Source organism: Chelonia mydas, chromosome 5 (genome assembly GCF_015237465.2).
Source record: "Chelonia mydas isolate rCheMyd1 chromosome 5, rCheMyd1.pri.v2, whole genome shotgun sequence".
In the NCBI taxonomy this organism is placed as follows: Eukaryota; Metazoa; Chordata; order Testudines; family Cheloniidae; genus Chelonia; species Chelonia mydas.
This window is the reverse complement of record NC_051245.2, coordinates 73633324-73661290: the sequence shown is the minus strand read 5'-3', so window position 1 is coordinate 73661290 and position 27967 is coordinate 73633324. Positions and strand designations below refer to the sequence as shown.

Sequence of the window (27967 nt, the reverse complement as noted above, 5' to 3'; positions counted from 1 at the left end):
TAACTACCACCCCTTATTCAGCAAGTTTAAGGCTCTGTTAACTCTCTGGCATCAGGCTTGTCAATAAGCCAACTATCTCTCCAGGCTATAGACCCAAGATGCATGAAAACGTCAACAATATCAGGCTCATTAGTTCTTGATTTCACTGCCAATTTTATTTTTCTGAGTCCAGGTCTCTGTAACCACTCTAGTGGTATATAAGCTAAACCCCATTGTTTTATTCTTTCTTATTATTTACATTGGCTGTATTTTCCCAACTTTCATTATAATATGAACATGATCCAAAATTTTGGAAGTCTGTTCTCCTATTGATTTGTATGGGCTTTATGTTGTTAATTCCCATTATTAATGGTAACTATCCCCATAAAGCCTGTTCTCTTCAATGGGTTAATACAATCCAGAAGTCCATCCTTTACGTTCAATATCCTTTTCTCTTTATTGCCTTTTTTCTGTCTACTGCTAATCTGGGTAGTGGAAGTGAGATGCTTTAAAACATATTTGTAAAATTGTCATGAACCAGTACAGGCAAATCTACAGGCCTGCCCTTTATTGTAATGATTATGAATATTACTTGCCTGTAAGAACAGTTATTTACCCTGGAGAATTAGAGTAGAATTTTGGAGGCCCAATTAATACACATGCTAGGGTAATGGGCACCATACAAAGTCTAAAATAGGATCTCCTTGCCTAAGTATTAACTATGTGATTAATCTACCATATCTAGCTGCAACTCTGCATTATATGTAATTTAGGCCCTTGCTTTTAGGTTCTCACATATGTGAAAGTATTAATAATGAAAGAGTTTTTAGGGCTAAATTTAACACCCTCCTCCCAAACATCCTAATGTCAAAATTCAGACTGTCATCTTCTCATCTCTTCTCTCCCCCAATTTCTTTAAACATTTTTTCATGTGACTGGCTGTCTCTTTGGAGAAATTATCAATTCCTAAATAAAATCCAATCCACTCCACTGCAAAACTTTTTAATTCTACAAAGAAAAACGTTTCCTAAAAATTGGAAATTGCTATCCCATGGTTTTCCTGGATTTCTTCAAAACTAAATTTAACACACGCATGTGCATGCAAAAACAGAATGCCTATTTAAAAAAATGAATAGAGTATGAAATGGTAATAAAAGGAAATTCAGTAATGATTTGTAAATTATTATTAAACAAGAAACATGGATACACATCATCTTTGTTGTGTTCTTTGCAGGAAGAGTGCACTTTATCTGTCTTCATTTTTTTTTCAAGTAGTATCCTAGCTGGTTTACTCTTCCCCCCTGCGCCCCCCCCCCCCCCCGAAAAAAAAACAAACAAACAAAAAAACCCAACCAACCAAACAAAGAAAATAATATTGCTGTCCTTAAACAGAACTCTGCATTTGTCAGGAAATAAAATTACTTCTTCCAGGTCCTCATGCAGAAATATGTGATTTTTCTTGTCCTGTTTGGGCTTAAATCTGAAAAGAATGACACCTTATAATCTTTGTAAGTAATGCTTTCAGATGTTTTGCTACACTCAAAATCAGACTACTTCAGTTGAGACTGAAAATCATTAACATCTGATGGCTGTTTGGTGCCATCTGCGACATGAATTTGCAGTGAGTGTCACTCCACTTTCTGTTGGACAGGTGTCAACAGAAAATCCAAGATCAAAATTGGCACTAATTGGCACCCTTGTTTGCAGTCTGCAAAGAGGCCATAAGTATGAATGCGCACACAATCTGAATGAACAGCCCTTTCTTTGTGTTTGAGATATGGACATTTTAGGCTAGATTTTCGGAAGAGCTTAGTACGTTGGGGGCGGAGCTTATTTCAAATGTGCTGAATTACTTTGAAAATCTAGCCGTGTCATACAGGGAACTGCTGTGTGCTGAGTGCTTTTGAAAATCTGGCTGCAGTTGTGGGTCCTGAGCATTTGCAAATCTGGCCCTTTGTATTAGAATGGTTGCATAGGTAAATTGTTCTGTAGCAGAAATGTAGCAACATTTTTTACTTGAGGTACTGATTGTTTTCTTGACATGTTATGTTAATCTATTTAATTGGCCAATTTTGTTCTTATTGAGCTGGCATTGATTCAGAATTAACTTGATTGAAGTCTATGGAGTTACTCTGGTTTCCACTGATATAACTAAATGCAAAATTTAGCCCAAGATTTTGATGACTTCTTTAAGCTAGCTGATTGCCCTAGGCAGAAGGAAGGGGGGAGGCGTGAGAACTCAGCGCACCTCCTCCCCCTTCTCTCCCCTGCCTCCTGCCCACAGCAATCAGCTGGCTTTCTGCATTCAGAAGGAAGGGAAGGGAGGGAGGAGGAGTGAGGACTCAGCCTGCAAAGTAAAGGGGAAGGAGGTGGGGGGGGGGAGAAGAGGTGGGTCAAGGGTGGAGGTTTGGGGGAAGAGGTGGAGTGGGCAGGCTGAAGGTTGAGTGATGGCGATCCTGACAGGGAACACAGCTCCAAAGGTATTAGGAGAGTTGGTCGTCTAATGACTAGCTATAAAGAAATTTACCAAGGACAAAAAAGGGAAAGCAAAACAACAATCTCTCCATGTGTTTTTTCGAGTTCAGAAAGAGGAGCAGCCGAACAATCCACCCTCTTCCACTCTGTGACTCCACCACCTCAACCAAGCTTCATACTCAGCAATGATGATTGTAGTAGTAAATTGCTTGTTTAAAATGTATATAATGCCTTTTGTCTGGCAAAAAAAAAATTTCCCTGGAACCTAACCCACACCCCCCCCCCCATTTACATTAATTCTTATGGGGAAATTGGATTCGCTTAACATCGTTTCACTTAACGTTGTAGTTATGTTCCTGAAAAATGCGACTTTAAGTGAGGAGTTACTGTACTTTATTGGCAAAAAGAAAAGGAGTACTTGTGGCACCTTAGAGACTAACATTTATTTGAGCATAAGCTTTTGTGAGCTACAGCTCACTTCATTGAGCTGTAGCTCACAAAAGCTTATGCTCAAATAAATTTGTTAGTCTCTAAGGTGCCACAAGTACACCTTTTCTTTTTACAGATACAGACTAACATGGCTGCTACTCTGAAACCCATACTTTGAGTGCAGTGTATGAAGGAGGGCCTCGAGTAAGGGGCAGCAAATGTCTGGTACATCTTATTACAGCAATGTGTAGCTTCTGATCATGGATTCATTAATTCACTAATTGTATCAATAAATATAAAAACATCATTAGCAATACTACTTAAAATAGCTTTTAAATATGAATGTTTGTTTTGCAGCTTAGTTATGTATCTATTTGCAAATAACGTTTTTCATATAATACTGCATTTAAAGAGAAAACATTCTGTAATGTGTCACTTTCTTCATAAAATTAGCTATGATATATTCCATCATATACACAGGCTGCAGTATAGAAAGATTGAATGCTTCTGCTTCAGTATTGTTTAACTTTTCATAGGAAGCAAAACTCAACTTGCTTCTGATTTTCTGGGGCAGACATAATACTGGGAACCAAGTATAATAGGAAATGTTTTGAAAATTATACTCAGTATGCTATACACATATCCCTACATAACTCTACAGCCAGCTTTAAAAAGAAACTTGTAATCACTACAGAGGTTTACATGATACAGAAAAGGTGTCTTTAACATAATTATTAATATCTGGAAAATTATTTATATGAAGGTAGTAATAGATACAATTTATATTTTAATATTTCTATAGATATTAAGAAGTGTGCCTTTGCCATATCAACTAAAGGGTTTGATTCTTCACTATACCTGAACAGAAGGGCTGACAAGGGCAGAAGGCAGCTTTAACTTATGACTCTGATATAACATCCCTCAGCCTGGGATCTATGACCAATGGGGAATGGGCCATAGCAGAGCCTCGCTCTATCTCTGCCCTGCTCTCTGCCCTCTCTTCTGCACCCTGACGTCCCCTGGATCTCCCTACCCCGGTTGTCAGAGTTCTGGTGCAGGAGGTGGTGATAGCAACTGGCGGAGAGTCACTCTAAAGAGGGGGGAGGGGGAATTTTCCAAGGCAATACTCTGGTCTCTTTACATAAGATACAAAGTGAGTTTCATAGACCAGAGAATCTGGCCCCAAATGTATAAGTAGTACAATTAGCTGGGTCATCTAAAAATAACAAATAATGGGTATAGCACATATTTAGATTACTTTATTTTTTTATACTGAAAGGCCAGGAAGAAACTGGCTAGCATATTGCAAAATAGATATAGTGCTTGATTTACACACATAAATGAGTTTCTTACTAGATATATGTATCTTCACAGTCATTTAAGGATCTAATACAAAACTTATTGAAGTCAATAGGAAGCTTTCCTTTAACTTCAATGGGCTTTGTATCAAACCTTAAATGTAATTATAAATAGTTTTGCAAAGAGTTAACAGAAACCCTGCATAGACAGCCTGATCCTGAACTGCTGCAGTTTGTGGGAGCTTTGCCATTGATTTCAGTGAGCATAAGATCAAGCTCTAAAGATCTTGCAATTCAAGGGTTAAATGGTGCTTTCCGTATTTAAACCAAATAAACTTTAGTAAGAGTTTTTTACATGAGCAGACAGTTGAATGTAGTGCAAAATAAGCATGAGCAGGGACCATGCAGTGCCGCAAAAATACAGAGGCACATATGATCATTAGAGCTGTAATGCTTTGCAGAACAGATGGATTTTCAGAAGCTAGTCAAAAGAGGAGGGCTTTTGGCATAGACTTAGTTGGGAGGCTATTCCAAGAGTAAAAAAATGTATGTATTTGTTTATGTATGGCTTTAAATCACATTCTATCACTTTTGATGTTATCTGGGAATTCAGCTTCTTTAAATCAGTTGGTGTGAGTAAACTTGAGAGGAACAAGAGATGCCCTGAAAAAATTAAAGCCACAATAATTGCTTCAAAGAAGGCACTTAAAAAAACCGCAACAAAACCCCCAACCCACCTATATTCATAATTTAATTAAGCAATAAGACATGTCAGAGTTGTATTATACTGGGCTATTGCTGCATCCTGAGAAATGGTGATATTCTAGTATTACACCTACCTTGCCGTGTTTTAGCGTGTAAAATATTCTTATAGGGTACTGCCATTACTGATGTATTAAATCAGGGCAACTGTATATTAAAAAAATGGACAAATGGATTGCCCTGTTGTGTTGTAAAACTGGCAAAAGGAAGAACTCCAATGACAATTCCTCTGAAGGAATTATTGTCATCAGTTCAAGAGGGGCACATGGTTATACTAACCCACAGAATGAGCAGCAGGGCCTATCCATCAGATCCACAGAAGGCCAGGGCCATCTGTGCAGAGGCACTAACAAGAATACTGCTCCTTGTCAGTATAGCTCCAAAGTTGTCGTACACACTGCCAGGCGCTCCTCCAGGATGCAGATGCCCTGGGCTTCTTGGGTTGCCTGCCATGGAAAGGGAACCAGGTAATACAGCATCAGACAAGGTGAAGGTGAAACAGTCATTCAAGTTTTTCAGCACAGCAGCCCAAGGGGTAGGAGACTGCATTTAGAAGGGCCTTTCTCATATGCCAGCTGCCAACTGTGTTTGGACACAGGAATGTAAACAATGGTTTGTTAAATGTGAATTAGTCCTAGCCAAATTGGGGACTATTGGCAGATAGGGCATAACTATTTGCCAGACTTTGAGACCTAGCTTAAGGTATCAGTAATGGGATGTTATAGAGGAGTAGTCTTCCACCTAAAGGTGAGGTAGATTGTTTGGGGAGAATGGGTTGCCTAATAAGGGCAATTTTTTTACACATGTTTCATTGTCTTGAGTTCTGTCATCTTTTGTTATAACTCCTCCTGCAGTAGTTTTCCCTCTTGTACCTCAGATTGTATGGAGTTGAAACATGGCATATCGGTTGTCCGTCAACCTTAAGGCAATTATTATTTGGGGAAAAAAGGGTTTAAGTGTCTGACTTTTTTTCTTCTTTTTCAACTTATCCAGAACTAGTTTCTAACACTGTTGCTCAAGAGAATGGAGAGGGAAAGCTGTAGCAGATTAAGGCTAAATCTTGTGTGCACTGGGGATCCAGTCCACCGTTTTAAAGGGCTCTGCACTTTTGGTTGAGGGAAGAGGTATAGTACCTTCTGCCTCCGATCTAAATGATAGTAGTTGTAAGGAGACACCACTGGAACGCTCCCCCCCCCCCATGATTGGGAGTGTGAGAGAAAAGCCCTCCAACGTATCCAGCACCCCAAAGAGTTTATAGCTAAAATAAAGGTACAAAGAAATTTGGTGGGTAGTTAATTCTTGGTGTCAGTTGTTGCCATTGTATTCATTTGTTTTACATCCTGAAAAATGAATGTAGTAGTTAATGTTGGAAAACTGCAGTTGAGGCCTGAAAAATTTAATTTAAAAACTAAGTGTTTTTTATTTGTTTGTGAAAAAGCACTGAAGTCGTAATGCTATTTGCCCTCTAAACAGAAAAGTAGCAAAAGTAAATTTTTTTCTCAGATTTTCCAAAATATATTTGCTCACAGTTTTAAACTCTCCATGCCAAGTCCTAGCATAACATAATCCCTGAATACTGTTTTAATGAGTTTGTATTAGTATAAAGTATGTGAAATGGAAAGGGGTAACTGTGTGGACTCTGTCCAGCTTTGTCAGGTGTGCTTTGACCTTAAGGTCTGTGGTGTTTTGACTTAGATGGGGGAGAAATCTGTTTAACTTGTATTTGAAGCATTCATCTACACTTGGCCAGCTGCATTTCCTTGAAAATATTGAGTCTGTGGCCTGACCTTGGCAATGTGCTTAGAACATGATGATGTTGCCACTAGTGATGATAGTTAAAAACATCAGCTTCCTTTTAACATTGCAAATACTGTTTCTAAAACATATGTTGTGACACACTTACATTCACATGGGTTTTTGGCCAGGAAAGTTTACAAATTCAGAATATAAAAACACAGTTATGTTGCTCTGCTTAGGTTGCTCTTTATCATGGGATGAACTGTCTGAGTTCATTGTAAATATTAAAACTTGTTAATTGCATATATTCAGAATAAAGCTAAATGGCTACATTTCAGAATAATCACTTGAGAGGAGGCACTGGGACCTGAAAGTGTGTACTTATTTGCATCCTCAGAATGGTGCCTGATTTCAACAGCCCTGTGGGCATGGGTAGTGAGGCAACGACTCACCGGCATGGCTCCTCCTGCTGGTTGTATAGGAATTAGCTCTTTCCAGCTCTTTTGGAGCGCCCTCTGCAGGCCCATGTCTCACCTGCTGTCGCCCCCCCCCCATCCCCCGTGTCCCTCCCAGACCCGGGTGCCTTTTACCCTGGGGTTCTGCCCCAGCAGTACCCCCACACTCTGGGTCTCCCCTCCCAGGGGAACCCCCAACCCTCTTAACCCACCTTGCCTCAGTGGCTATTGCCAGTTGTCATCTAGTCCCCTTTCTCTGGGGCAGACTGCAGTCTCTAATGGATTTACCAAGCTGGATCTCCCCAGCTCCTCTTGCTTTTCCCCAGCACTACTCCACTTCAGGTACCTTGCTCCCAGGCAGCTAGCCCTTCCCACTCCAGGGCTAGAGTGAGACTCTTCTGCTTCTGGCCCACAGCCCTCTTAAAAGGGCCAGCTGGGCCCTGATTGAGCTGGCCACACCTGTGGTCAGGTACTCCCTCAGCTTTTCCCAGCTACGTTTATTATTAGCTCCCCAGGGCAGCCCTCTCCCAGGACTGTTTTAATCCCTTCAGGGCTGGAGCGGGGGTGACCACCCCGCTACAGCATGTTCTGACAGGTTGAAAATTAGACCTCAGAAAAGCACACCTATGGCCTGGACATACATAGATTTTATTTGTGTGAGAATGGAGATTAGAAGGAGACTGTGAGAAGGGGTTTTCATAGACCAGGCTATTTTATGGCTTTCTGCATCTTCACCTTTATGGCATTCCTGCCCCATGACCACGATTCACAGCATGCTTGACACCAGGAAAGGGAAACATTGCTTGGCTGGTCTTAGCCGTGTTGGGAAACACTGTAAACGATAAACTGCACACAACATATTATAAGTAAACAAAATGTATCTTTCAATTTCAACATTAGTTTTTTAAAAACTTTTTACATTTTAAAATAAACTAGATTAAAAAACCATGGGAGTGGCCTTCTGCCCCAGCATGTGAAGAAAATTGGGAGTGACATCATTCGACAATTTCAGAACATTCAACACTTTTACTAAACTTAAACCAGTATGGTATTGTACTTACACTAGGGTGGCCTGGGATTGGGATCACTACCTGGCATTGCCTTATAATAATTTTCCAGATACGGAACTCTACAATTGAAAACAGAGGAAACAACGTCTTTAGAGAATTCTGAACCATAGTGAAATTACAGATAGACGAGTAAAACTGTCCACATCCCGAAGGAAACCTTTAGTTTGCCCTTGTTGATGTAGACATGAATGTTCCCTTATCACCTGTCTTGATTCTCCCTGAACAGAGCCATTACCACAGGGCACATTTGGGCAGAAGGATTCCCCTGGAGAGACCTCTTCCCTCTGGAATAAGCCCAGACCACTCTTCTCGTGTTTTTCTTTTTGGATCCAAGGCTGCAATTCCTACTCAGTTTTAACTTCAGCCTGCTGTGCATTGCAGGATTGTGCCCACAAACTTTAAAAAATAAAAAAAAAAGGTACAAAATACTCCTTTTGCCTGGATTGCCTTCAGAGTGTAGACTTCTGTAACCTTGATGCTCCATTTGTGGTTGTGGAACAGGATTTCTGCCATTCTATAGTCTAGGGGAAAGGTTCTTTCCTTTCCCACTGCTACCCCTGATGAGCCCCACAGTTTGCAGGCTAGTAATGTGGGCTGTATATAGGGAATTGCCCCTAAAAGCACAGTAACCATGAGGCATCAAAATGAGAGCACAGAAATAAGCGTGGTGCCCCCAGAATGGGGTTGTACAAAGACATAGTCAACATAATTGGGTGCCTAAACTTAAATCATGTGTATATACACATGTAAGTAATTAAGTTTTATTGAAAAATACTTTGTTTGCAATTCCTTCAAATCAAATTACAGATGGACAGTGTTGAGTTTATAATGTGAAAATACTTGCTTTCTTTATGTTTAGAATGTCCATTTATTAAATTTTAACAAAGTTGAAAAGTCACCAACCAAAAATATAACCAAGTGTGAAAAATGCAAAAAGGAACAGAAAGGAGGGGGGTTTATGTGAACCAGAGACCCAGAAACAAAGTAAATTGTGTCTGAGAAACTTAATTATAACAAACACAGTTCAGGATTCACTGGATGCCATTTGCTTCAGTTTATAGAAGCTGGGGGGAAATGTAGCTCTTTAAACTGGAGTTCGGGAGTTAAGAATTTACTGTTTTGAAACAGATTTATTCAGTGCGTATTCACTCCTAAATCTCTTTTCTACAGTAAATGGTGTAACTGGAAATCCTTAACTATCAACTTCTTCTCTTAATGCAGTGAGCTGGGTAATGTCTGAGAGAAATCGTATATTTAATAGGATGTTTAATTGCAGGGAAGTACAAGAATGTCAAAGTTATGACCAATAAGAAAAGTTAGCTTCTGTCTAAACATTCAAGGCAAAGACAGCAAAAAACATGTTGGGGATTGCACCTATTTGCAGTTATACTCCATTATAATCAAGTAGTAGTCAGAAGGTTTTAATCTATACTTAACACCTATGAGGAAATATGAAAAATAAGACAACAATACACTATGCTGGAGCAACTTCCATACGCTTACTCAAAAGTGTTGAAATGAAGAAATAAGCTAAATCATCAAAAACATTTCCCTGTTCATATGTACCCATCTTGAGATACTTAGTCTCAGCACACCTGAAAATGAGCGATGAGTGTTCAGTCTGTTTAAATCAGGCCCAAGGTGTCTCAAGTTGAGCATCAGAATCAATGGGCTCTCTTTCAGATTTGGCTGTAATATGTGCACTAATACTAAAGAAAACTTAATGGCTTGAATGGTAATTTGGGATATATACAGCTAAATATCTACAACCTATCCTGAAGGATGACCCATCGCTCTCACAGATCTTGGGAGACAGGCCAGTCCTTGCTTACAGACAGCCCCCCAACCTGAAGCAAATATTCACCAGCAACCACACAACAGAACCACTAACCCAGGAACCTATCCTTGCAACAAAGCCTGTTGCCAACTGTGTCCACATATCTATTCAGGGGACACCATCGTAGGGCCCAATCACATCAGCCACACTATCAGAGGCTCGTTCACCTGCGCATCTACCAATGTGATATGTGCCAGCAATGCCCCTCTGACATGTACATTGGTCAAACTGGACAGTCTCTACGTAAAAGAATAAATGGACACAAATCAGACATCAAGAATTGTAACATTCAAAAACCAGTCGGAGAACACTTCAATCTCTTTGGTCACTCGATTACAGACCTAAAACTGGCAATTCTTCAACAAAAAAACTTCAAAAATAGACTCCAACGAGAGACTGCTGAATTGGAATTAATTTTCAAACTGGATACAATTAGCTTAGGCTTGAATAAAGATTGGGAGTGGATGTGTCACTACACAAAGTAAAACTATTTCTCCTTGTTTATTTCCCCTCCTACTGTTCTTGTAAAGTGCCGGAAATGGCCCACCTTGATTATCACTACAAAAGGTCCCCCCCGCCGCCCCGCTCTCCTGCTGGTAATAGCTCACCTTACCTGGTCACTCTTGTTACAGTCTGTATGGTAACACCCATTGTTTCATGTTCTCTGTGTATATAAAATCTCCCCACTATATTTTCTACTGTATGCATCCGATGAAGTGAGTTGTAGCTCACGAAAGCTTACGCTCTAATAAATTTGTTAGTCTCTAAGGTGCCACAAGTACTCCTTTTCTTTTTACAGCTAATAGAGTAACAGAGATTTCACTGATGAAAAAAGGCTAAGAGCGTCTGATCGTAAAGAAAGCGGAAGCATATGCTTGCTTAACTTAGGATAAAATTTTCTCACTCGTTACTTTGTAAGGCTATTTCTTATACTATGTAAGCTTTTATTTTTGCTTGTTTTTTTCTAATCAACAGAGCTTCCTAGAGGTAGTTTCTGGATTTACGGTGGTGTAAATCCTAGATTAACATAAACTTAAGATCTCTGGTGAGAGGTAGTCTGAAGTTGGGGCAAGATGTAATTGAATTGAAACGTTTCAGGACTTGAAGGGCCAAAGGCTTTCACTGCATACTAAACTCAGGATTGCCTTTAAATTGAGTCCTGGCCAGTCACAAAAACCCTTAATTTTAGTCTGTTTGTGCTTTTAACTCAAATTCACTGGCCTGTCAGGACATATAGGCTAAAGGTCAAGTTAGCACAACTCGTCAGCTGTTAATACTACCATGCTAACTCCACTTGAATGCTGCTAGTCCTCCAGTGCCTTCCAACAATTCCCCTCGTGCTCTCAAAAAGGACAGAAAAGTCTTCTCACAACTTGCTGAGAATTCATAGAGCATTGCAACTTACTGCAGTGCAAAGGGCCATCAGCTTTGCCCCCAGAAGTCTTAGTGCCACACTCTTGTGAGTGCAGTGCCAGTACAGACGCAGCCACCCAGTCTTTTTGCAGTGCAGCTGCTCTCTCAATCTAAGCCAGCGGTTCTCAACCTGCGGGCTGCATCCGGCCCAATTAGCACACAGCTGCGGTCCAGCTCAGATAAGTGCTAAAGGCTGTCCTGCATGGCGGGGTCCAGGCTACCCTGGCACCCAGCGCAGCGGGGTTTGGGCAGCCAGCTGGCCCCGCGTGGTGGGATCTGGGGTGAGCAGCTGGCCCCGCGCGGCTGGGGTCCAGGGTCGGGGTCCAGGCTACCATTGCCCTGCCACCCGGCCCCTGCGGCCCAGGTAACATGCAATCATAAAAAAGTTGAGAACCACTGATCTAAGCTAAGTCAGGAGAATAACTCAAGTTAACTTTGCAGTGAAGACATATCAGTTTAACGTACTGTGAACGTATGCGGGTGTGGTCAGTAAATTTTAAAGGGAAAAACACGTTGACCATAAGGAGTAGTTGAAAATGGGGACCTTAGGTTTACAATGGAAATAATGACTTTTAGCTTTTTTTTTTTTTTTAGCCTAAGGGAAAGAAATGTATTTAGATGATCCTGGTTTTTGTAATCTTGTTGGTACCAGGAAAATATTTTGTTTGTTTTTTGTCACCAATTGTAATATGCTATTAGCAATATTTGTTTTTTTATTTATTTATTGTTGGTTAGCTTATGACCCAACTTATTGACATCATTCTTATCCTCTGATATTATCTCTGCTCCACTATATTACACTGCATCCCATTCTGTGCTTCTCCCAGTGCCTGGACCTCCAACCAACTCTTCTTGTATACCAGATAACAACAATAATGTTCAAATCACTGTCTTTTTATATTCGTCTTCTATAAGACCTTTCACCGAGTACAGAACAACTTTAAACAGCTAATTTGTTTTGTACTGTTTGTGTCTCTTAGACTGTAAATTTCTGAAACAGTGACCATGTCTTCCTTTGTTTCTACATTTCCAAGTCTTCTGATAAATATAGTGTGGAATAGTAAATAATTACAACAAAATAATATATTTGGGATGTCTGTGGTTTGTTGTGCATACAAATATGCCTTCCTCTCTGCTTTGTATTATATTATTGAATCCTTTATTTGGGATGGAAGACAGTGGTTGATTTCTCACTTGGTCAAGGCATAGCCACTTATAAATTGTTTCCCTTGAATAGGTTGAAAATGAATTATTTGAAGTGCCTTAATCCCAACTGAATTTTCTAGAGCATGTTTCTGAATAATGCTCTCCAAAGTTTATTGAAATACAATCTTGTTTGTTTTTACAAATAATAGCAATATCAGCAACAGAAAGTTTATGTCAGCAGGTTTGTGTAGGTGCAGTCTGTTGTACAGGAAAGTACTAGCACAACTCTTGGAAAGGGATAAATGTTTTACATAATAAAATTAATAGTGTGTATGACTAATTGTCAATGTTTTTTTTCCCCTTTCCATCCTGTAGCCGTCCTCAGAAGGTGTGTTTGTGTCCATTCTTCCCTGTACATCCTCTAAAAGTCTCCACCTGCTTGTATATAATTCAGCATCCAGCAGAGGTGAGTAAGGCTATGGGAATTGTCAGAGTTCAGCTAGAAGCTTACACAGCAAAGGGTGTGAGAGAGGGCAAGAGGAAACAATCTTGATCAGACATGTGCAACAACTTCAGCTTTGAAAATAGTTATAAAGCTGAACAACTAGTTCACATGATTTGTTAGTCATTTATTCTTTTATTTTTAAAATCTCTCATTATCTTCCTATTTTTTTCCCCTCTTCTTGAATCATGGCCCATTCCTGAAATCCTTATGTGTAAGAAATCCTTCCTCACATAAGCAATCTCATTTATGTCAGCTGGGGCTACTTGTGTAAGTAAAGATTTAGGAGTGAGCCCTTTTATATAGTATGTGTCTAGTGGCCTGGAGACAGTTGAGGCATTTGTATATTTTAGTCACAGATCTGTGTTTAGCTTTTATTATTCTGTATTAATCTATTAATGTTTAACAATATAAATCAAATAATAAGCCTGAGGTAATGGCCTTAAATGTTGTAGGAAGTCTACAGGAAAGCCCACTTGCTTATCAGGTCTACTAGAGTTACTGTTTCAAAAATAAATAAATAAAGTATTTAATGAAGCACATAAGTGAATCCTAAAAGAAACAGAGTACCTATGTGTTCTCTTAGGTATTCTTAATGTTTTCTGATCACCTGTACTTAGCTCCTCAATAATTACAAGTGATTTGTGTTTTGTAAGGATCCTCCCAAGTGGTGATCAGATTTTTCTACATTTTTGCTTCTTTCATGCCTTCAAAAAAATTATGAGCCCTAATAACTATGTGAACCTAATAGCAAGATTTCTCATAACAATTTCATGTGCTTCTTGAATTAAGGATGATGCATTCTCCTGGCCATCTAAATGATGGAAGTACCTTAGTTGCAACAGATTTGGAAAGGCACTGTGGTCTAATGGTTGGGGCAGTGGACTGGAAGTTAAGAGGCCTGGGTTCTGGTCCTGGTTTAGCTGCTGACATATTGTGTGACCTTGGAGACCTTCTCTGTGTCTCTTTTTCCCCACACGTTCTGTCTGTCTTGTCTATTTAGATTTTAAGCTCTTTACGACTGTGCTGGGGACTTGGGGATGGGGCATAGAGTTAGCTATGCTGACCGTACACCTATTTGTTTTGCCACCCCTTTCCCCCAGCCTCTCTAGAGGAATCTCCAGCAGCATAGAACAGTCTGCTTTCTGGTCAGACGCAAAGGAGTGCAGCTTGGCTCAGGTCTGAGTCCTTAATGGAGTTAAAAGAATGTAAGCCACACTGTACATGTCTCGGTTCCAAACAATGCTTCCTGCAAAGCTAGTGATCACTATGTCTAACTTCTGTGAGGGAAATTTAAGTCCAAGAATCTTCTGGATTTAATACCCTCATGCAAAGATCTGGTAATGTTAATTCACCTTCACTTATTCCTTATAGCATCCCCAGTTGAACCCTGAAGATTGTGGGATTTTTTTATTGGTACACTTTATCCATTCCAAAGAAAATCAAGATGACATTTCAGCTGAGAGAAACCGAAAGGATATTGGGGTTTTTTTGTTTATTTTTAATAAATTTTCTTTTAGTGGATGTTTCATTATTAGTCATGAATCATGAAAAATCCAGGTCATTACAGAGAAAATATAAGGTTGTAACCAACACCATGAACTCCCAGAAAAGAAGAATAACCCCTATGGTGCTGCATCTATGGTACTTCAATGGTCAAATATTCAGTATTTCCATAATACAAAGCATTGCACACTGCTGAGAGGAGGAACATGCAAGAGCGCAAAGAAAGGAAATAATTACATGATTTCAGACCTGTAGATTGAAAATAGCTACAATTACATTATATATTTAGCCTTAACCTTTAATAAGGTCTTGGTTATCTACAAGCTCATGTCTGAGTTCTCAAACAATTTCTTCTCTACTTTGTGTAGTCCATCTTTGATATACTGTCTACATTTCAAAACATATACTTTTCTCTTGTTGTTCACCTTTAATTCAGTTAAAAAAATACACTTCCAGACAGTTAACAGCAAGCATTTGTCTAAAAGTTAGGTTATTTGGATTGGGCAGTGGTACCAAATCGGAAAAAAACATTGAAAGTAACAATTTTTGAATGTCTTCATCCTGCTGGCTATTAGTATTTTTTTTCTTGTATGAGACAACTAATAGCTGTTCTTTCAGCTCTTTGTTGCCATTCTTAACCACTTGCCAAAAAATGAATCTTCTGACACATCCAAGATTATTATTTTTGGCATCTGTTTGTGAAAGTAAAGTCAACCTCATTAGTGTGTGTGTGTGAGTGAGAGACGGGGGGAACCCTCACAAGTATAAAAACTAATGTATTCTGTGCCCATATTAGACCTTTTTTCCCCAGTCTATTGTTTAAATGCTTTGTTTGGATAGTGGTAACCCAGGACACTGGATGCAGTGTCAGTCTTGCTATCATGGTTTTTCAGTCTTTGACCAAGTTTCTACTTTTTGTACATTCTTGCTTCTTCAGTCTGAGCATAAGAAGCAAATTGTTTGTTTTAACTTTTTAGATTTTCTAAAGCTATGAAACTTCTTATCAATTTATTGAATCACAAAATATGCCCTTTTGGCAAAATTGCAGGATGACTACAGGTGAAGAAGCCTATTAAGTTCATATCATACTATCTTTTTTTCATCTGGTGGGTGGCTTTGCAATTTGATGAGTGATCCCTTTAATATGATGCAAGCTTCCTAAGAACCATCCATTTTGGGGGTCTTGGCTCTTAAGAGAAAATTATTTCAAATAGGCCTCTGTATCAAAGTCAGGATTCCTGGCAGAGAGAACAATTGAGTTTTGTTGAGTATAGGGTTTGAGGAGCATACTGGTAGTCCTCCTCCTGGTGGGTGTCTTTGCAATTTGAAATCAATCTCCCTCTCTCCCTGTCACCCACATGTATTTGTGTATAATACATTTTGTCATATAGCATGCTGTTTATGTAATCTGCATTATTGTTAATGGTACTGATCAGGGCGTGTTCTCCATTGTTTCATTGTTCATTGTTTCTCATTTTTTGTTCAAGTTTCTGTTTACGGTTTTCTTTTACAAGCACCCTTGAGCTTTTTTTAAGTCACTGAAGGTCTGACCTTGCACCATTGAAGTCAAGGGAGTTTTTTCATTGACGTAGAGAGAGCAGGATAAAAGTCCAGCATGAAAATCCATTGAGATGGGTAGCTCTAAAAAAGAAATAATTACATACCTGTAAAAATGCTTCTCTGAAGATATACAGAGGTGAAGAGACTGACCTCATTAATTTTTTTTCATGTTTTAATTGGCAAATATATATGGAAGTATTTTAACTTCCAGCTTGAAATTAACTGGTGAAGTATTGGAGGGGCATGTTAAATACTTCAGCAATGGTAGGCTTGGAAGTCCTCAGCACTCCAGACTTCATAGAATTTGGTTTATGGGAATTCCTACTGGGTCTAAACAGGTGCATGGAGGCAAGACTACATGTTTTCATTGAGCTGTATATTTTCAGAGAGCAACAATTACAGGTAAGTATTACATAGAACAGAATAAATTAACACTGAAATCTGGATTTTTTTCCTTTTGTATGCCTTTTCTATCACTCAGAGAACTGTATGATGCATATTTTGTGGTAGGAAGAACTACAAAAGAAACAAGTACATTTTAAGAGTTTAAGAAAGCATCTGTATTCTTTTAAAACATTTTTTTTCCTTTTTGATTTAAAGGAAAGTCGAGTATTACGGACAGTGCCTCTTCTAACTGCTTGCCTCCCCGGAGACAAGTGTAAAGTCTTGATTGGTCGACGTTTTGGTGAAGATAGGTAAGCAGAATCGTTGATTCAACTTCTAGTTCTCTGTTGTATACTATTGATGCTGCTGCTTTTAAAAGCTACACTGAATATTTTTGCATGTTCCAAGTGTTCACTGCTGTTCAGTGCTTAGGCTTACAATGAAGTTGAAATACAGTACAGCATTCTGTAAACTCCTTTTTGGTGTGTTTCCTTTTAATTAGCATTAAATCCACAGTTAGTTTTTTGTTTTGTTTTTTAAAACTAGCCCTTGGGGCGTCAAAAGTTGTTACCTCTTCATATGGGGATGCTGTGGTATTCTGTATGTTCATTCTTGTCCTCTTTTCAGAAGCCTAGTACTGTGACACCTTTACTTCAGGTGAGAAGGCAAGATGTCCTGGTCTTCTCTAAAGCCAGTAAATGGCAGTGCAGCCAATACTCTGCATCATTCTTATCAGTCATGATGCCTGCAAAAATCTTGAATGGTTAGGCAGCTGGTATGCAGTGACCATTGCTTATCACGCTGTTCCTAATAGTCTCGTTGTTACTTTGTACTACCTCTGTTTATGTGTATACACACACCTGTTGTGTCTCCTCTTTATACTTAGTTCCTTCCCTGAAGAGTTTAAAATCTATCTTAATTTTATATGCTTGTACAGTTCTTAGCACAAAAACTGATGGCCAGTAAGTGCTACTGCAGTACAAATAATAATCTTCATTGATTGATTTAAGCTAAGTCTGCACTACAGAGCCTATGTTGGAATAACTATGCTGGCATAGCCCCCTTGTGTAGACGCAGCCGTAGTGACAGAAGGGGTTTTTCTGTCAGTGTACAAACATCACTTGCCCAGACAACTTTAACTACATTGACAGAAGTACTGTTATGTCGACATAGTTGCATCTACACTGGGGGTTTTGTCAGTCAGGGGTATGTTTTTTCACATCCCTGACCAGCGTTGCTGTGCCAATATAGCTTTTTGATGTAGATCAGGCTGTAGTTGCTTACAAGTGTGAGAAGAGGGAGTCCTGAGATTAAAAATGAGTGCATGTTTTTGGTAACATTCTTTCTGTTAGCTGCGTGTTAACACATGGCAGTTTCTTCACATTTTTTTTTTTTGATATTCTGTAATTTTGGACAAGATTGTCACATTAGTATTGTCTTTCATCCTCATTGGATAAAGCTAATTTTTTATCAACAAACTTCTGGTGCAAATGCTTGTGAGATTTTGTTGCATAAACGTTCTCTGAAAGGGAACAAAAAAGGGTGTGAATACAGATGAAGCAAATTCATTTAAAATTCAAATGAATATTTGGGGAAGCTTTTTGCAGAATTCACTGAGGTCTACTGAACAGATATGTCATAAGTCAATTCAGAATATTTTTATTAGTCTTCTATGGTAATAAGCATTTAAATTACCGAAGAACTTCCAGTGTATGGGAAAACTGCACTTTCCTCCAGTTAAAGCAGAAAATTTAATCACTTTTCATGGTGACATGCACTGGATGTATTGTTTCCAATGCAGTCTGCTTTTGGTAAAGCAAATTTCTTTTAAGTGTCGTAAATGCAATTTTTCAGCTTTTATCAGTTCAAAAGCCAGAATTTTGCTTCAACTTAAAACAAATAAAATAATAATAAAAAAAGCCTTTTAGGTAGAGACAAAACATGGAAAACTTTAGCCCCAAAAGTGAAGGGTTTTGAAAAGTTATGAATGTTTTAAAACAAAGAGATAGAACTGTTTAGCAACCATAACTATTGTAACCTCTATTTCAATTGAATTGATAGTTCTATGCTAAAACATGGTGTCCTGAGTAAGTAAGTCCATCTCCTGTGTTGCTATAGTTTTAAGATCAACAGGGTAAAAGTCACCCTTAGAGTCTCCCAACCTAAGAGAATTTCTAGGAGTACATGAAGAGCGAATACAGTGACCACACACACAGTCACAAGTAATTTTGTCTGTATTATATTACATTCACACATACATGTACAAAACGATGCAATAGCCAATGCTGTATTCATACTTAGGAGTGAAATCAGGAAGGCCAAATCACACTTGGAGTTGCAGCTAGCAAGAGACGTTAAGAGTAACAAGAAGGGTTTCTTCAGGTATGTTAGCAACAAGAAGAAAGTCAAGGAAAGTGTGGGCCCCTTACTGAATGAGGGAGGCAATCTAGTGACAGAGGATGTGGAAAAAGCTAATGTACTCAATGCTTTTTTTGCCTCTGTCTTCACGAACAAGGTCAGCTCCCAGACTACTGCATTGGGCAGCACAGCATGGGGAGGAGGTGACTAGCCCTCTGTGAAGAAAGAATTAGTTCAGGAGTATTTAGAAAAGCTGGAAGAGCACAAGTCCATGGGGCCGGATGCACTTCATCCGAGAGTGCTAAAGGAGTTGGTGGATGTGATTGCAGAGCCATTGGCCATTATCTTTGAAAACTCATGGCGATTGGGGGAAGTCCCGGACAACTGGAAAAAGGCTAATGTCGTGCCCATCTTTAAAAAAGGGAAGAAGGAGGATCCAGGGAACTACAGGCCAGTCAGCCTCACTTCAGTCCCTGGAAAAAGCATGGAGCAGGTCCTCGAGGAATCAATTCTGAAGCACTTAAAAGAGAGGAAAGTGATCAGGAACAGTCAGCATGGATTCACCAAGGGAAAGTCATGCCTGACTAATCTAATTGCCTTCTGTCAAGGTTCCTCCCCCACTCTGAACTCTAGGGTACAGATTGGGGACCTGCATGAAAACCTCCTAAGCTTACTTTTACCAGCTTAGGTTAAAACTTCCCCCAGGTACAAATTAATTTTATCCTTTGTCCTTGGAATATCCACTGCCACCACCAAACTCTAACTGGGTTTACTGGGAAATGTAGTTTGGACACGTCTTTCTCCCCAAAATCCTCCCAACCCTTGCACCCCACTTCCTGGGAAAGGTTTGGTAAAAATCCTCACCAATTTGCATAGGTGACCACAGACCCAAACCCTTGGATCTGAGAACAATGAAAAAGCATTCAGTTTTCTTACAAGAAGATTTTAATAGAAATAGAAGTAAATAGAAATAAAGGAATCACTTCTGTAAAATCAGGATGGTAGATACCTTACAGGGTAATTAGATTCAAAACACAGAGAATCCCTCTAGGCAAAACCTTAAGTTACAAAAAAGACACACAGACAGAAATAGTCATTCTATTCAGCACAGTTCTTTTCTCAGCCATTTAAAGAAATCATAATCTAACACATACCCAGCTAGATTACTTACTAAAAGTTCTGAGACTCCATTCCTGTTCTATCCCTGGCAAAAGCAGCATACCGACAGACACAGACCCTTTGTTTTCCTCTCTCCTCCCAGCTTTTGAAAGTATCTTGTCTCCTCATTAGTCATTTTGGTCAGGTGCCAGCGAGGTTACCTTTAGCTTCTTAACCGTTTACAGGTGAGAGGATTTTTCCTCTGGCCAGGAGGGATTTTAAAGGGGTTTACCCTTTCCTTTATATTTATGACACGCCCCCCAAATCTCAGCTAGGGTGAAACACTGGCTGGGATTTCTTCCTGGAGCTCTAGGAAAAACATAGTTAATAAGACACATGCATCTCTAAATATACTACCAAGGACATAAAGACTAACAATATTTTCCACATCTCAAGGATGATTTTAACCAGTTGATTCTGGGAAACTTTCACGGGAGAGTGCATCAGCCACTTTGTTAGAAGCTCCTGAGATGTGTTGGATGTTGAAATCAAAATCTTGGAGAGCTAAACTCCACCGAAGAAGTTTTTTGTTATTTTCTTTGACGGTGTGAAGCCACTGTAGTGCAGCCTGGTCGGTTTGCAGGTGGAAACGCCGTCCCCAAACATACGGGCGTAGCTTTTCCAGAGCGTAGACAGTGGCTAACATTCTTTTTCACTGACTGACCAGTTGCTTTCCCTCTCAGACAGTTTTTTGCTGAGAAACACTACAGGGTGGAATTCTTGATCAGGTCCTTTCTGCATTAAAACTGCTCCCACACCACGCTCGGACGCATCTGTGGTTACTAGGAACGGTTTGTCAAAGTCTGGGGCCCTTAGTACAGGGTCAGACATGAGTGTCGCTTTAAGCTTGTTAAAGGCCTTCTGACACTTTTCGGTCCACTGAACGGCATTTGGCTGTTTCTTTTTGGTTAGGTCTGTCAGTGGGGCGGCGATTTGGCTGTATTGCGGTACAAATCGTCTGTAATAACCGGCCAAGCCTAAGAAGGATTGAACCTGTTTCTTTGACTTTGGGACAGGCCACTTTTGGATAGCATCCACTTTGGCCTGTAGGGGGTTGATAGTTACTTGACCCACCTGGTGTCCAAGGTAAGTCACTCTGTTTAGGCCTATTTGACACTTCTTAGCCTTAACAGTTAGTCCTGCCTCCCTTATGCGTTCAAGGACTTTTTGTAGATGTTCCGGGTGGTCCGCCCAGGAATCCGAAAGTATGGCCACATCGTCAAAGTAGGCGACTGCATATTCTCCTAATCCCGCTAGGAGACTATCTACAAGTCTTCGGAAGGTGGCGGGTGCATTTCGCAGCCCGAAAGGGAGTACATTAAATTCATACAGCCCGAGATGTGTGGTGAAGGCTGACCTTTCCTTGGCAGATTCATCTAGCAGTACCTGCCAGTACCCTTTGGTTAAGTCCAAGGTAGAGATGAACTGGGCCCGTCCCAGTTTCTCTAATAGTTCATCTGTGCGTGGCATTGGATAGTTGTCTGGGCGAGTTACAGCATTTAGCTTACGGTAGTCCACGCAAAAACGTATTTCCCCATCTAGTTTGGGAACTAGAACCACTGGAGATGCCCATGCACTTCCAGAGGGGCGGATTACCCCCATCTGTAACATATCCTGGATCTCCCGTTCTATAGCAGTTTTAGCTTGAGGAGACACCCGGTAAGGTTGGACTCTAATTGGGTGAGCATTACCTGTGTCAATGGAGTGGTATGCCCGTTCAGTCAGTCCTGGGGTGGCTGAGAACGTTGGCGCATACCTAGTGCACAGCTCCTTGATCTGCTGTCGCTGCATACGCCCAAGGGTCATGGAGAGGTTCACCTCTTCCACACCACCAGCACGTTTCCCTTCGTAGTAGATACCTTCAGGCCACTCAGCGTCATCTCCTCCCTGGTCTGTAAACTGACAGACCTTTAATTCTCTGGAATAAAAGTCTTTAGAGAATTAATATGGTACAGCATAGGCTTTCAGTTGGAGGTGGGGAATGCTATGAGATAATTAACAGCTCCCAGGCGCTCCTGGACCGTGAATGGCCCTTCCCACGATGCTTCCATTTTATGGGCCTGGAGCGCCTTTAAGACCATGACTTGGTCCCCTACTTTGAAGGAACTCTCTCTGGCATGTTTATCATACCAGGCTTTTTGCTCTTTTTGAGCATCCTGTAAGTTTTCTCTAGCAAGGGCTAAAGAGGTTCGGAGGGTGTTTTGTAGGTTGGTTACAAAGTCCAGAATGTTAGTTCCTGGAGAAGGTGTAAATCCCTCCGATTGCTGCTTCACCAACTGTAATGGCCCCTTAACCTCACGGCCATATACAAGTTCAAATGGGGAAAACCCTAAACTGGGGTGTGGTACAGCTCTGTAGACAAAAAGCAACTGGTGCAACACTAGGTCCCAATCATTGGAGTGCTCATTTACGAATTTACGTATCATGGCCCCCAAAGTTCCATTAAACTTCTCCACCATGCCATTTGTCTGATGGTGGTAAGGAGTGGCAACCAAGTGATTTACCCAATGAGCTTCCCAAAGGTTTTTCATAGTTCCTGCCAGGAAATTAATCCCTGCATCTGTGAGGATGTCGGAGGGCCAACCTACCCTGGCAAAAATGTCTGCTAGTGCCTGGCACACACTTTTAGCCCTGGTGTTGCTTAGAGCTACTGCTTCCGGCCATCGGGTGGCAAAATCCATGAAAGTCAGTATGTACTGCTTTCCTCTGGGTGTCTTTTTCGCAAAAGGACCTAGAATATCCACAGCTACTCGCTGAAATGGAACTTCAATGATGGGGAGTGGCTGGAGAGGGGTTTTGACCTGGTCTTGGGGTTTTCCTACTCTTTGGCATACTTCAGAAGACCGGACATAGGTAGAAACATCCTTGCTCATTCCCTCCCAGTGGAATGACCCCCTGGAATGACCCTAGTGGTCATGCTGGGGTCAACAGGACCAAAGACCGTTTGCCCCAAACGGTCTTTGGTCCTGTTCACCCCAGCATGGCCACTAGGGTGGTCGTGGGCTAAGCTCAAGAGCTTAGCCCGGTATTTAGTTGGAACTACCAACTGTCTCTGAGGATGCCAGTCTTTCTGGTGTCCCCCAGAAAGAGTTTCCTTGTATAAAAGTCCTCTTTCTACAACAAACCTGGATCGATTAGAAGAGCTGAGAGGCGGTGGGTTGCTCCGTGCCGCCGTCCAAGCTCTCTGGAGGCTTTCATCTGCTTCCTGTTCAGTCTGGAACTGTTCCCTTGATGCTGGAGACATCAGTTCCTCATTGGATTGTGGACCTAGGCTTGGTCCCTCTGGAAGCGATGAAGGGGATGGAGCTGTTTCCGTTGACTGTGAACCGCTCTCCGCTGGGACACTATGTTGGGGTTCAGGCTCTGGCTGAGCCTCTTGTGTAGGGTTATGGGCTGCTGCCGGTTTAGGTTCGGTGGGGTCCTCTGGTGTTGAGGTTGCAAGTACTGGATTCAGTGCTGGCAATGGGTCTGGTGTTGGTTGTTCGGCTGGTTCCGGTTCTGGGATTGGTTCCGTCTGGGTCTCTGGGACTGGATCCACTACTGCTGTTGCAGACATTGGCCTGGGGTCCGGGTCCATCACCTCTGACCGGATCCTGATAGAAGTTTCTGGAACAGAGCTAGGCCTCACGGCTTGTTTAGCCTGGCTGCGGGTGACCATTCCCACCCTCTTGGCCCGCTTCACATGATTGGCCAAGTCTTCCCCCAACAGCATGGGGGGAAGGGATAATCATCATAGACTGCAAAAGTCCACATTCCTGACCAGCCCTGGTACTGGACAGGCAACTTGGCTGTAGGCAAATTGAAAGAGTTGGACTTGAAGGGTTGAATCGTCACATGGATCTCTGGGTTGATTAAATTGGGGTCCACTAAGGAAGCATGGATAGCTGACACTTGTGCTCCGCTGTCCCTCCACGCGGTGACCTTCTTCCCGCCCACACTCACAGTTTCCCTCTGCTCCAAGGGTATCTGGGAGGTATCTGGGCCTGCGGACCTCTGGTGTGATTCCGGTGCAATGAACTATAATCTGTTGGGGTTCTTGGGGCAGTTGGCCTTTACATGCCCCAGCTCGTGACATTTAAAACATAGTTCAGCTGACGGGTCACTGGGGCGAGGAGGGTTGCTGGAGAACGGGGTGGTGGGACGATAAGGGGTCTGGAGGGTTCTTTGGGAGGGAGGTGGGGCTTTGGGCGGCCCCCGGTAATAGGGTGTGGTCTGGGGTTGTCCCTTCTGGTCTCCGCTCCAACTGCGACCAGTTTTCTTCTTCTCTGCCACCTCCACCCATCTGGCTCCAATCTCTCCTGCCTCGATTACAGTTTTGGGCTTCGCATCTAGGATGCATCTTTCTATTTCCTCAGGAACCCCCTCTAAGAATTGTTCCATTTGCATTAGGAAAGGCAAATTTACTGGAGATTCAACACCTGCTCCTGATATCCAGGCATCCCAATGTTTCAGAATGTGGTAGGCATGTCGGGTAAATGACACATCTGGTTTCCACCTTAGGGCTCTGAACCTCCGACGAGACTGCTCTGGTGTTATCCCCATTCTGACTCTCTCCTTGGATTTAAACAGTTTATACTTGTTCATGTGTTCTTTAGGCATTTCAGCTGCCACCTCAGCTAACGGTCCACTGAGCTGCGGCCTCAGCTCTACCATGTATTGGTCAGTAGAGATGTTGTACCCAAGGCAGGCCCTTTCGAAGTTTTCTAGGAAGGCCTCAGTATCATCGCCTGCCTTGTAGGTGGGGGACTTTCTGGGATGGGGAGTGGTACCTGGAGAAGGATTGCTAGGGTTTGTTGGTATATTCTGCTGAGCCTTTACCTTCTCCATCTCCAGTGCATGCTTCCTCTCTTTTTCCCTCTCCTCCTCCACATGCTTCCTCTCTTTTTCCTTCTCCTCCTCCTTCAGCCGCAGGAGTTCTATCTGTCTTTCATGTTCCCTTTGTTTTTCCTTAGCCTGAAATCTGGCTAATTCCAGCTTTTATCAAGCCGTGGATTTTGTCATCCTAACCTCTCTGTTTTTAACTAACTTTACACCCGAGGTTTAGAAATAAACAAACAAAACTTGGCTGTAAAATTTTGCTGTGCTGGAATAGAATACCTATTCTCTGATAGTGATTGTCAGCCTACAGAAAAAGACAATTCCCTTTCTCTCTGCTCTGGCCCCAAATCAAAGCAAAAAACCTCCAACTACTTGGAAACCTGCTTACCAGCAGCCCAAAGGAAAAAAAATTCCTTTTCAAAATTGTGCTCCTTGTAAAAAAATCAAAATCCTAAAAAAAAAGGCCCCTGCCACTTTTGTCTCCAGGTAAATGGGTAGAACACCCCCCCCCCCCATTTACTTTTAGGGGGGAAAAAAACTTCTGGTTTGGAAGACTGTGAATTTCCCTGCAGGAGTTAAGTACCCTGCCTCCAGGCAAAGAAAACCTGCAGTTCAGAAAGATAATCCCATTTTGTCTCTGCTTGGCCCCAAAGCAGAGAAAAAACAAGCTGCTTTCAGTTTCAGCTGCTTTCTGGACCTCCTTTCCAGCAGCCCCAAAGGAAAAAAAAATTTCCTTTCTAAAATCTGTATTTCTGGTTCAAAAAATCTCAAATTGATCTCAAAATGATTTCAGGTTAATCCCACCACTCTGCCACCATGTCAAGGTTCCTCCCCCACTCTGAACTCTAGGGTACAGATGTGGGGACCTGCATGAAAACCTCCTAAGCTTACTTTTACCAGCTTAGGTTAAAACTTCCCCAAGGTACAAATTAATTTTATCCTTTGTCCTTGGAATATCCACTGCCACCACCAAACTCTAACTGGGTTTACTGGGAAACGTAGTTTGGACACGTCTTTCCCCCCAAAATCCTCCCAACCCTTGCACCCCACTTCCTGGGAAAGGTTTGGTAAAAATCCTCACCAATTTGCATAGCTGACCACAGACCCAAACCCTTGGATCTGAGAACAATGAAAAAGCATTCAGTTTTCTTACAAGAAGACTTTTAATAGAAATAGAAGTAAATAGAAGTAAAGAAATCACCTCTGTAAAATCAGGATGATAGATACCTTACAGGGTAGTTAGATTCAAAACATAGAGAATCCCTCTAGGCAAAACCTTAAGTTACAAAAAAGACACACAGACAGAAATAGTCATTCTATTCAGCACAGTTCTTTTCTCAGCCATTTAAAGAAATCATAATCTAACGCATGCCTAGCTAGATTACTTACTAAAAGTTCTGAGACTCCATTCCTGTTCTATCCCCGGCAAAAGCAGCATACCGACAGACACAGACCCTTTGTTTTCCTCTCTCCTCCCAGCTTTTGAAAGTATCTTGTCTCCTCATTAGTCATTTTGGTCAGGTGCCAGCGAGGTTACCTTTAGCTTCTTAACCGTTTACAGGTGAGAGGATTTTTCCTCTGGCCAGGAGGGATTTTAAAGGGGTTTACCCTTCCCTTTATATTTATGACACCTTCTATGACGAGATAACTGGCTCTGTGGATGAGGGGAAAGCAGTGGACGCATTATTCCTTGACTTTAGCAAAGCTTTTAACATGGTCTCCCACAGTATTCTTGCCAGCAAGTTAAAGAAGTATGGGCTGGATGAACGGACTATAAGGTGGATAGAAAGCTGGCTAGATCGTCGGGCTCAGCGGGTAGTGATCAATGGCTCCATGTCTAGTTGGCAGCCGGTATCAAGCGGAGTGCCCCAAGGGTCGGTCCTGGGGCTGGTTTTGTTCAATATCTTCATTAATGATCTGGAGGATGGCGTGGACTGCACCCTTAGCAAGTTTGCAGATGACACTAACCTGGGAGGAATGGTAGATACGCAGGAGGGTAGGGTTAGGATACAGAGGGACCTAGACAAATTGGAGGATTGGGCCAAAAAAATCTGATGAGGTTCAACAAGGACAAGTGCAGGGTCTTGCACTTAGGACGGAAGAATCCCCTGCACTGCTACAGACTAGGGACCGAATAGACAATAGTTCTGCAGAAAAGAACCTAGGGGTTACAGTGGATGAGAAGCTAGATATGAGTCAACAGTGTGCCCTTGTTGCCAAGAAGGCTAATGGCATTTTGTTAGCACTTGTATAGGTAGGGTATTGGCAGCAGATTGAAGGACGTGATCGTTCCCCTCTATTTGACATTGGTGAGGCCTCACCTGGAGTACTGTGTCCAGTTTTGGGCCCCATTCTTCAAGAAGGATGTGGAAAAATTGGAAAGCGTCCAGCGGAGGGCAACAAAAATGATTAGGGGACTGGAACACATGACTTATGAGGAGAGGCTGAGGGAACTGGGACTGTTTAGTCTGCAGAAGAGAAGAATGAGTGGGGATTTGATAGCTGCTTTCAACTATCTGAAAGGGGGTTCCAAAGAGGATGGATCTAGACTGTTCTCCATGGTAGCAGATGACAGAACAAGGAGTAATGGTCTCAAGTTGCAGTGGGGGAGGTTTAGGTTGGATATTAGGAAAAACTTTTTCACTAGGAGCGTGGTGAAGCACTGGAATGTGTTGCCTAGGGAGGTGGTGGAATCTCCTTCCTTTGAGGTTTTTAAGGTCAGGCTTGACAAAGCCCTGGCTGGGATGATTTAGTTGGGGATTGGTCCTGCTTTGAGCAGGGGATTGGACTAGATGACCTCCTGAGGTCCCTTCCAACCCTGATGTTCTATGATCACAGAGAGTCAGGTTTATTTCTCAACAGATTTTCATCAATAGCGGGGTGAGTATCTTCCTGACTTGGTTCTTCCCTGATGGTATAAGTCCCCCTGGTCTAGAACCCAGGGCTGTAAAGCTACCAGACAGCTGATATCTCTAGGCTCCCACCCAGTGGCAGAAGTAACCAGCTTGCTCTCCACTTCCCAAGACCTGCTGTGGACACAGACCATGGGAAGCTCCACCCTCAAGGATTTGACAGAAAGC

General features: G+C 41.6%; 1 protein-coding gene across 1 annotated transcript in view; it reads left to right on the top strand.

Annotated features, from left to right (window-relative positions):
- Positions 1-27967, top strand: part of DTWD2 (DTW domain containing 2) — a 191700-nt gene that overhangs the window by 58103 nt on the left and 105630 nt on the right. Inside the window, exons 2-3 of the mRNA XM_037901594.2 lie at positions 12977-13067; positions 16770-16864. Of these exons, the coding sequence (XP_037757522.1) occupies positions 12977-13067; positions 16770-16864 (186 nt within the window). The remainder of the gene's footprint in view (positions 1-12976; positions 13068-16769; positions 16865-27967) is intronic.